The 11,880-nt window shown below is 36.5% G+C and overlaps 1 protein-coding gene across 1 annotated transcript; it reads right to left on the bottom strand.

The window, feature by feature from the left end:
- Nucleotides 1-271: 271 nt before the first annotated feature.
- LOC129732014 (uncharacterized) lies at nucleotides 272-1,490 on the bottom strand. Its single transcript, XM_055692462.1, has 3 exons — nucleotides 1,354-1,490; nucleotides 1,114-1,291; nucleotides 272-1,039 (listed from the first exon to the last, which is right to left on the bottom strand). Exons 2-3 carry the CDS (start codon nucleotides 1,270-1,272, stop codon nucleotides 722-724), a joined length of 477 nt encoding a protein of 158 aa, XP_055548437.1. The 5' UTR covers nucleotides 1,273-1,291; nucleotides 1,354-1,490; the 3' UTR covers nucleotides 272-721.
- Nucleotides 1,491-11,880: the final 10,390 nt, after the last annotated feature.

Below are 11,880 nucleotides of genomic sequence, written 5' to 3'. Positions count from 1 at the left end.
TCACATGATTCTTATTCGGTTTAACGAATCTGCGGCAGATATTACAGTAATAATGGCACAATTGAATCTTTATATTCATTTAGTTGTTTGTACGCTTCATATACAGCTAAACGAACATAAAACTTCAAATGTTCCACTATTACCGATGTGGGATAAAATTGATTAAATTACAAAGTTGATATTATGAACCATTTTATATTTTCATTGGGATAACAATATTTGATTTTCTACTTTAATCTACATTTAGATCATTTTTGATGGGTAAGCACTTTTTAATCTCATATGCTAGATAGTGGTCACAATAGTTATCTAACTGCCAGTATTGACCTACTACATGTATATCGTTATTATGCATTATAAACTTTATAACTTCGTATAGGTTCATGCTGTGATTTTCAAATATTGTCAAGAAGTATCCAGCTCTGTAATGATTGCCTATATATTCTAGACTACATGAGATCAGTATGTTTAAATCAGAATCTATTGGTTGCAAAAGGATATTGAAATAATTGCGGAGGCGTAGATCGAACATTTTAAAATCTCCGAATTCTGGAGACTTGAAAAAACTTTCATTCATAAGTAAATTGAAGAGAACCTTTAATACATAGAGTTATACATATATCTTTTCGCGAGGGCATTATATGCGCATATTGTTTAAAGGCCCTGTGCTTAGCTTCGAATCTGAAACACATCATTTGATCGATTGGCCTTGATGCAGCAATCAGCAATGCAGTGACGGATAGTGCACTATAAAGTGGTCAGCTTTCTGACCAGATAATAATTCTGTTTTGCGTACATCAAAGCTACATTTCCACTGCTCAAGAACGACAGCCCATGGATCCTCGTTTAGCATGCCATTCTGCAGCACTTTCCGCTTCTGGATTTTTTCCGGCTCGTGGTTGTAGTATTGTATGTTTCGCTGGTATTCATTTTCTTTGTTGTCCCGTTTGCGTTTTCGTTGTTTCAAGTTTCCGATCTTATTAGCGATCTCGCGGCCGGGATTCTTGCGATCTCCACCTTTTTCGATGTTATAGTTTTCCTGAAATAAAAAAAGTTCTTTTATTGTTCAATGTATATTGTATATGTATATTGTATACTGTAGGACAACGTTACCTTGCGCTCGTGCTTAAATAACGATGTCACCACCAATGCATACGATTCAAGGTTCTCTTTTCGTAGAGAATGTTTGTTGTTTAAATGGTACTTCGCGATTACTTCAGCCAAATCCAACTGTAGAGGTTCAGACAGCTCTTTTGGCGTACTTGATAACATCCTTCCCTTTTTCGGTTTGCTGTAGTAATTCAATTAGGGCTTTTGTAGTTAGCACCTTAACGTGTGATTTGTTGGATATACCGTCTAAGCTGCCCACATTTGGAAGCAACGAGCTGTTGTTCGAGCTGGTAGCATCTAGTTTTTCGATCTGTTTCGCATACGAGTAGCTATAGCATGCCACTTCACTCGGCGCTTCTGCTTGCAGCGGCAGTACTCCGATTGTTTCTGGTTCAATGTATTGAGCAGTTGCATCAACGACAGTGGTAGCTTTGGTTTCCAGAAAAATGTCATTCGAGAGGTGCTCGTCGTCCTGATTTGGGTTTGCAATCCCGGGAACGATTTCCCGGGAATTACGTTTTCCCGGATCCCGGGAACAGAAAAATTGATTCCCGGGATTCCCGACTTCCTCGAAAAATTTCGCAAGATTTTATATAGTTTCCCACACAACTGTGCAGTATAACTTAATAACTTATCAAAACACGTAACTTACGTAGTGTAGCTTCAAAGTAGGTATTATACGAAGCAAATATTTGCTCGAAATGACAATATTTACTTGCAGTGATATCGAATTATTTGTCAGAAGTATTTGTTGTCTTGTTCAATAAACGAAAAATTAGGCAAATATTTGCTTCGTCTAATGTCGTTCATTGCCAGCTAGTTCACTTTGTTCATTGATAAAATTTTTTGAAACCTCAGTCAGTGAAACTTGGGTGGTGGCCGCGATTTCCCATGGAAAATCATCTGTGCGGATTAATTACGGAGGCATTCTCTAAAACTGACTTCTTCAAAATCGTATTGAATGGATTACTTAGTATTCTATCATTTCCTTCCGGTTTGTCTCGGTCTTTTGGAGAAAATCGCCGAGTGGCCAATCAAAGTTCTAGTCACACAATCAAAATTCTTACACGGATACCTACTCTCTAATCAATTGTGATAACAATTCCAAAACGGTTTGAAATACTGTTATGCCAATGAAAACTAGATTTGTTATGCAGTTTGTTTTTTGAAAATATTTCGTATCGTATAATGGCATAGCAAATATATTTGATAAAAAATTAGTGAAGAGGTTAATACCGTTTAAGCAAACGGAGTTTTGGGCAAATTTTTGCTCTAATGTAATAGTATAGTATACATGTTAGTCCGAAGAAATATTTTGCCCAAAAAATTAAGTACCAAGTAAAGCGAATATTTGCCTCGTTTAAAGCCTGCCTCAGCTTACTCTTCGATCAACTGAAAGTATTGGACACTCCAGTTTCTAATGAAATGTGGCATGAGCTGGAATCAGTGATTTAAAAGTATTCTAGAAAACAAATGCCGGCGGTGATCCAGCGGACTTAAGCAAACTTTTACAGAAGGAAATTATATTATTTGGGGTTAACGGAAAATTGTCAGCGGATCTAAAGTGATTGTTTGACGACCCTGAAACCTACTCTTCTGCAAATATTTGCAACAAAAATCAATCGTGAAGTTCTGATGTGAACTTGAATAAGTTCTGTTTTTTAATTCGTTTTTCCATGCGAATGGATAATAAAATTGTAAACGATTTTTTGATTCCTTTTCTAATTAAACTCTATTTGATATTCGCTACGCTATTTTTCCATTCCCGGTTCCCGGGAATTTCTGGGAAATGAGATTTTTCATTCCCGTTTCCCGGGAAATCGATTCCCGGGAATATTGCAAACCCTAGTCCTGATTTATCTTTTTATCAAAATTGGCGGCTGGTTCGTATATCTGGTTGTCCGATATCCCGTCCGTTGACTTGAGTCGCAAAGCTTGTTGTTGCAGCAGCGGCACCGCTCTGGGCGTTAGTGTTGATGTTGTTTTTTTTTTATTATTCTCGCTTATTTTCCGTCGGTCTAGTTCCGCCACTGTTGTGGCCAATCACCGACGCCCAGGGAGACGACTCCACACCCAGGACCCTAACTCACGACCCGTTTATTAACGGACCGGCGCCAACGGCTTGACTTCCTCATGCGATGGAAGGCGTGATCCCAGAGATTTTTCGCCTAAGAAAATCTCCCGGTGTCGGCTAGGATTGAATCTAGACCAGTTAGGTTGGTTGTGAGTGGATCACGCCACCTCACAACCATCGACACCTATGTCGGCGGTGGGATTCGAACCCAGGCGTCGAGCGTGGTTGGCGGAGACGTTACCAACCACACTAGGCCCCCGCTCTGTGTGTTGATGTTGTTATCAATTGACAAACTTACGTTTCTTGTTCGCCACTTTCCGTTTCTGTTCGCCACCGAGTACTTCCAACTAATATTGGTTGGTGCCAAAAACTCCTCAAGCTGGTCGGTAGATATTGCCAACAAATCTAGGAACTGAATTGCACACTCTGCATAAATGAAAAAAAGAGATTTAGTACAACATTTATGCGATGAAATCACTTTTTACCGTCCAATATCTCCAATAGATTAGCGGGAATTTGTAAATCCGTCAGGAGTTCTTCTAATATACACTGTGCTGTAGCCATGTTGCTTTTTTTCATACGTGTAAAGGCTGTATTACACTCTTTGACCAACGTCAAATATTTGGCACTTTTTGACAGATAAAAATTTGGTCGAATGTCGCTCTCCAATTTTAACATGGGGCAAACACGGGCAAACAACAACCATGATGTCAAATAAATTTGACCATTATGTCAGAAGGTCAAATATTTGACCATTAGACAAAGAGTGTACTACAGGCTTAAAACACGTAGCAAGCAAGTGAAGTCGAGCTGTCATAATATGAGTTCTGTGGGTTCTAGATGACGTGATTTTCACGTAGGATTGATTGATTCTTAAGGTGAGTGTGAAATGAGCTCCACAAAGATGTTAAGGGGTGGGTAATCAATTTCAATTGCGTCAAGTAAACTCTCATAAAAGAGTGTGTTTATGAGTCTACGTGATTTTTCACGTACGATCAACGTGGAAATTATTTTGAGGGACCTTTTTCGGAAGATTTCTTTCTGAGTGTTACGTATGTCTTATGTATGTGATATTATGTTCTTAATGAACAATTTCAATAGACGCCTCTTGGCAGTACCGGGTAGATTCTTCAACAAGTTGAATTGGCTGCAGGACAGGAAAGTTCTGACATCGGGTGAGGGACTTGTTATCTCTGCGATATGTATACAGTTTCTAATATTGCGACTTTTACGCCAAATTGGACTACCCCGAAATACACGATTATCACAGTCGAATCTCGCACACGATTGAGTGATGGGTATCGATACTAGCGTTATCGAAACGCTTGACAGAAATATTCTATTATATAGACAAAAAATCTCTATCATGACTGCTACCTTAGTAGGTTAATAATAAATCACTCCAGCAATGGTCAGTGCTTGATACCTATATATATATATATATTAATAAAGTATACTTGAAACCGTGAGGTCTGGTATTGAGAAAGTATCGATACTCAGTATCACCCAATCAATCATGTAACACTTATGCCTTGTTCAGACTACATTGGATATCACCGGATATCGCCAGATGATATCGGATATCACCTCGAGCGTTCACATTGGAATGAGCTGATATGATTTGACATTTGCTTTGGTGATTGAAAAGAAAAGAAAACATAAAAAGGTCAAAACTAAAACAAGACAACAAGAGCAATCGGATTAGGATAGAGTTGTCAGTGAGTTGCCTCGCACCAACGCGAACTCTCATATGCAATTGTCAACAAGTGCGAGATGAAAATATATATATATATATATATATATATATATATATATATATATATATATATATATATATATATATATATATATATATATATATATATATATATATATATATATATATATATATATATATATATATATATATATATATATATATATATATATATATATATATATATATACATATATATATATATATATATATATATATATATATATATATATATATATATATATATATATATATATATATATTTACAGGCACTCTAGCAAAAATATTTCCTCCCTTTTTTCTCGCATGCAACGCGAAGTGCGAAATTTGTAGGGTTGCGTCAAATGTCTGTTGGCCGTGTTGCCAACTGCTTGAAGTGTGGTTATTATTGGTTTTCGAACATGATATCCGCGATAGCATGTAGCCGAGGTGATATCCGTTGACAGCTCGATTGTATGGGATATCAGGTAATATGGATGGTGATATGGCCTCGATAGCACGAATCACCTGATATCAGGTGATATGCGGTGTAGTGTGAACGGGGTAATAGTTTTGTTTTGATATTCAACCTAATTATCAACTAAAGCTGCTCAAATATATATACTTAGTGTTGCAAACAGAGCCGGATTTAAGGGGGGGGCCGGGCCCCGGGCCCCCACATTTTTGGGGCCCCCACAGAACGAGAAAAAGTTCTTTTCTCTATCAAAAATGAGATTCAATCAAAAGTTCAATTTGCAGTAAGAAAATTTGAACAGACCATTTCAATCTGAAACTTTCCTTCAGTGTTATTTTTTCGCGACACCAATATCACAACCACATCCATAAGAATTCACCTTCGATTCTCTTGGAATGACACACATTAACACACCATTTGAATCGAACCAGCGCGCATGGGAAATCAAGCAGGAAAGAAGATAATCCACAAGTTTTTTTTAATACATTGCTGTTGATTCCGAAAATAAGTTTACCTGTCCGAATCAGGGATACTAGATTTGCGTTGCAAAATACAGATTTTCAGAGTCCGTGTGCAGATTTTATTGACCTGCAGAAGTGTGTAGGGGTAAACAGGGTAAGACCGCCCTGCGGGGTAAGACCGCCCACTGTAGTTTTACTACCAAGTTATGAAATAATTGAAAAATTTCTTTAACGTGTCTATCACAGTATAATTACATAACATTTTGCACGTTTTTCTGTTTTGATAGTGCGTGAACGGTCGCAGAAATAATCAAAAACAACCTTTCAGCTGGCAACCAGTCAATGCGCTATTGTTTTGCGGCAACGGGACTTAAGGTTTTTCAGTCTAAAAATCTATTGTTTTGTTCGTGAATATACGCTTAATCGCTTGTCTGAATCTATCTTCTTTCGGGAATATCGAAGGCCGTGAGTAATCTTGTAATTTTGACTACTTTTTCGGTCAAATATGAAAATGTTCCACTGGGGGTAAAGTCGCCCACTATACAAGGGGTAAAACCGCCACGTATACAACTGCTTGTTGTTTTACTTCAAGACCCAAATGCCTCGACACTACAAAGGGAATATTTACAGGATCAGTAAAGCAACTCCAAGCCACATAAGACATCGATGTTAATCGACCATTTTCGATTTGGTTGAAGCTTTTCTAGTAATATATTTTAACAAGACTTATTTTTGAAAAAAGTAAACCTGTGTGAAAATGGTGTTAATGAACCAAAATAATTTTAGAGCCATGACGGTTTGTTTGATTGGTATGACGTCTCCGGCTGAATTGAAAATAGTAGTTTTTTACTTCCGAAAAAAATACACACTCTAAAAAAATTTAAAGAAAAGATATTAAAATAGAATTAAAAATATATTTTTTTTTCAAATTTATTTGAAAAAATATGTTTTTGCCTGTAAAATCTACAAAAGGTAAGCTAAAATTTTATGGTTGTTGGATCATGGAGTAATAGAAATATTAATAGCTAAATTTTTGTAAAGAATTTTTTTTTTTGGACGGTTTGTTTGGTGTATAGAGTCGTTGATAATTTTGTTCTTCAAAAAATAAACATAGAAAATTGAAAATATAAATAAACGAAAGAATAATTATTAGTATTTTTCTATACATAATAAGTCTTCAAAAGAATCATACAGACAGGTTTAATGAGTTTTAATTTTTAGCTTAAAGATAGGTTTATTATGAATTCAATATCTTGAAAACCCCCAATTCTGAAAAATCTATTTATTTTGAAAACCAAAAAAGTTACCTAAACATTGATCTGAACTTGAATAATCAGAAAACAAAATAAGTTGAAACTTAGAAATTTTTTTTTTCAGATGTTTCACAGTGTATATTTTATTTAAAAAGAAAAAAAAATACCATCCACAACTTTATCAGAGACACTATACCGATAAAATCAACCGTTTCGGCCCTAAAAATATTGTTTATCCTCAAAAAATGGTGGGCGATCTCACCCCGCTAGTGGGCGGGCTTACCCCGCATGAAAAAGATCTGCACATTTTCAATGAATTTTTAAAAATTGAAAAAAAAACTGGAAAATAAACAAAAATATATCAGTTCTTATTTTTTAAATGCGGGTATTGAATAGAAGAACCTCTTAGCGAAGAAAAAATGAAATTGCAGCCGCAACTTTTTTTTCTATAAACAGAATTGCTTAAGGGGGCGGTCTTACACCGCTTACCCCTAGTTTTTTCCTAGGGTCTGTAGATTATTGCCAGCGTAGCCTTATATTTGCGCAGTCTTTCTCAAATTGTGTGCAAATATTTGCTTGCGGATCGCATTTTTTTCGAATTGCGGTAGGTTTTTATTTTTCAGATATCAAGAAAAAAATTCCGGATTTCGAGCAGTTGCATACATTTATTTATTTGAGCCTAATGATCTCGAACGCAACTGGAGAAAGGTCTTTATCGAAGATGAAACTGATTGAAAATAGGTTGCGTACGACTATGAAGAGTGAAAGGCTGTCAAACTTAGCATTGTTAAGTTGAGAGTACAATATTCTGAAGGAGCTGAATGTTGATTATTCAATCAATAAGTTCTCTGCAAAAAAAAACTCGTAAGAAAAAATTCTAGCAAATTTTTGGTAACTTTTCAATGAGAAATAAGTGTTTTTAACTCGTACGATAAAAAAACGGGTTTGTTTTATTCTGAGGCCCCCACTGTAAACTGGGCCCCGGGCTCCCACAATCGTAAATCCGGCTCTGGTTGCAAATGAAAAACAAAACAAAAAATGAACCCAAAAAAAACTGCCACTGCGCTACTGAGGTGTCAATTTGATAGAGTGAAATAAGAAATTGGGCAATGAATGATTATCACAGAAGTCCAAATAGCAGGGTGGCCACTCAATCGGGAAAACGGAAAATGCGGGGAAAAGTCGGGAATTAAATTACATCGGGAAAAATGCGGGAAAAAGTCGGGAATTTTTTTATTTGATCGGGATTTTGTTACCAAGATTTTTTCAAAGTATTGTGCATGATGCAATTACAAATGATGGAGAAGTTGGAAGTGCAGGACTGCAAGTTAGTCCCTTAAAAGTCACATTTTTCTTTAGCAGTCAATTTTTTGACCAAAAAGTCACTAAACTTACTTATTTTGACCCGCTGACCAGCTGACTACTTTAAGCAGTCCTGCTTTTCAAATGAAATAAATGTTGACACCAAATGTCTTAGAATAGCATTAAATGCCGAAATCTGGTGGTATCCAAAAAAATTTAATGGACTCTGTGGGACTTCTCAAGATGGTAAAGCGGATTGAAACCGGGGTCGAAAATCGGTCCGCAGTCTGGGAATGAAAGTTGCCAGTTTGTCGAGAAAACGTTTTTAGTGAGAGAATCAATCATAAATTCTCATATGTACAATAGAAACTGTTGCAATTTCTAAGAGCAATGCAAAATAAGTTTCATTGTACAGTCTAACTAACATTACCAGTTATTGGTAGTTGTTTAAATGAACGAATTGAGGATAAAATTAGTGGCACACAGTTCTGATTCTCCAGTTTTTCAAATAGATTTTAATTTCAGCTAGCCTTTTAGAGGAAATATTTGGCGGACTCTAGCGAAATTAGCTACCTTTCCCGCTTAGAAACTCAATGCTGGTGAAAATTTGGATTTGGGACGAACTTGCTATACGGAGCAGTTAATTGAAAAAACATTTAAAACTTGCCACAAAATAAAGCAAACATTTTGAAATTTTTAAAAAACAAATTTTTGTACATATTTCAAACTCGTATTTTTTCTGTAAATTATAAAATTTTATTGTAAAAAACTATTTTTGATGTAAATACCCTTACACGGTGACAAAAAAGTTCGGTTACACTTTTTTGGGGTCGCCTGTAGCCTACACGTTGCATCTCTCTGGTGCCATCTATATGTCAAATGAAAGGGTTAACTTTGCTGCCTAAAGTGGCAGAGTTTCGTTTCTGTGCAGTTTGTTTACATTGAGTTGTGAGCCACGGCAGAGTTAAGAGCAGCTGTTATCGCTGAATATGTGAAAGGGTACAAACCCGGAGACATATTCAAACACCTGAAACCGCTCGGAATCAACCGGAAATTCGTGTACCGGACCATAATCGGTACCTAGAGACCGGAGGCACCGAGGACAAGGCACGATATGGACGACCAAGGTCTATGAGAACTCCAAGGCTGAAATAGATTATACGCGACCGGATTCGTCGGAATCCCGCCCAATCTGCGCAAAAGCTGGCAAGCATTTAAAACTTACACCGTACAAAAAACAGGTAGTTCATGGGGTTACCAAAGCTACAAAGGACAAGAGATACCAACGGTCGCGGGAGTTGCTCGGTTGGCGCGCAGATGACGAGATTTTTTTTCGGAAGAGAAGCTGCTCGTTTTGGAGCATACAGTCAATCGCCAAAATGATCGAGTTTGGAGTGTGAGCCTCCAGCAAGCTCCTGCGGACAAGCTGAACGTTGTCCGGTTTCAAAATAAGACGTCAGTGATGGTTTGGGGAGCCTTTTGCAGGAGAGGTAAACTGCCTCTTATTTTTATCGATAAAGGGGTCCAAATAAACGCAGCGTTACTACCTGGACACGGTTTTGAATAAAAATGTTCTGCCTCAAGCTGAACTATTGTTTGAAGACGATTACTACTGCTTCCAGCAAGATGGCGCCCCATCCCACACCACAAAGGTTGTTCAGGCGTGGTGTGAGGAAAACTTGACCGATTTCATTTCGAAGAATGAATGGCCTCCGTCGTCTCCGGATCTGAATCCACTGGATTATTTCGTGTGGAGATACATGATGTCGAAGCTGAACGACTACAACATAACAAATTTGGAGCAATTCATGCGAGTTATCACGAAAATCTGGGACGAGATGCCGATGAAGCACGTGCGCGCCGCTTGCAACGACTTTCCGAGACATTTGAAGCTGGTTCGATCAGAGAAAGGTGGTGTAATTCCGAGATATCGTCTGTGAAGTATCTTTATGAGTTACTGAATAAAGCTTTGAAAGCCAGATTCAGATTTTCTTCTTATTCTTTGAAATATTGAGATTTTCCTGTGTGACCAGACTTTTTTGTCACCCTGTAGAAAACAATATTATCGTTTTCGAGATTTTTCAAAAAACATTTTATTTATTTTATTTGTTTCTTCCTACGACTTTTGACATGCTTTTCGTATTGCAACTGGCCTTAGAGTACGATGCTGGCCTAATTAATCAGTCGTCGTAGGTTCGTGTCTCAGCTCGAAAGAGACTGTTAGTGTCTGCGGGATCGTAGCGCTAGCCCTGCAATCGCTCTGTGCTCCGCTGCTAAATCTGTGGCCAATAAACAAAAATACTTTAAATGTTTTAAAAGCCAAAATAATTAGCTTGATTGGTGTGATGTTTCCGGCAAAGCTTTAGATAGTAGTTCTATTGAAAAAAATTATTAAATATCTCAAAAAGCTTTGAGTTCTAAGTTGCCAAATGTTTCAAAGTTGATTATTTGAAAACGGAAGAAGTTAAAATTTCTGAAAGTTTTTTTTCGAAACCAGAACGATTTGTTTGATTGGTGCGATGTTTTCGGCAAAGTTGTTGGCAGTAGTCGAGTATTAAAAATATTTTAAATTAAACATTTCAAAGAGTTGATTTTCGAAAAATATTTTATTGATGATCATGGAGAAACAAAAACTAAAAATTCTTCAGAAAAAATCCTAATAAGAATTTGGGAAAATTTTGGGAAACTTTTTTTTTCTTGAAAAGTTTAAAAGAAGTTAAAAATAAATTTGTTCCCTTTTAAACGGTTTCTGCAAGACAGTTTGTGCAGCCTTTTAACTTGAGAGATAATAATTTAAGATCATTTTTCTGATTTTCAGGTTATTTTTTAAGTTTCGAAATCACTTATTTTGAAATGTTGGCCCCTATTATTTTTTTTATCAGCTTGGCCATTTTGAGCGCTGGATGCAAACAAGTTGAAGATGTTGGCAGATAACTAGCGAGATGCAACTTTGATGAACTAGCAAATCAAAATACTGAAAAAGTTGCGAATGCACTTCTGAAGTTTTTTAGAATCTATGTAATGCGTGATAAACGAAATACAGTTAAATCGCAGTATTTTTCCTTAATGTAAAAAAATATCTTTAATTTGAGAAAAAAACCCAAATCCATGTCACAAGTTTTGTTTCCTAAATAATCAATTCAATCAAAATTTTTATTACTTTCAGGTTAAGTAGTTACTTGTTCACCCTTAACTTCCTACGACCTTTTCCGATGATTTAAACAACGAAAAACAAAGTTTGTACGAAAAGTGCTGTTTGGTTTGTTGTTGTTCCCCTCATAGGTTGTTATGCGTTGAAAAAAAGGGTGCTTATATCATATTTTTAGGAGACAGATAGACAAACATAATGAATATAATAAACAAAATAGCTAACACGATTATTGACTGCTTAATGGAAGATTTGCAAATTTGAGAAAACCGCAAAAATTGTATTTAACCTGTCTACCATGGGAAGGCAAAGGTTGCATTTT

This window comes from Wyeomyia smithii, chromosome 3 (assembly GCF_029784165.1).
Source record: "Wyeomyia smithii strain HCP4-BCI-WySm-NY-G18 chromosome 3, ASM2978416v1, whole genome shotgun sequence".
Taxonomy (NCBI): domain Eukaryota; kingdom Metazoa; phylum Arthropoda; class Insecta; order Diptera; family Culicidae; genus Wyeomyia; species Wyeomyia smithii.
This window is presented reverse-complemented; position numbering and strand designations above follow the sequence as displayed.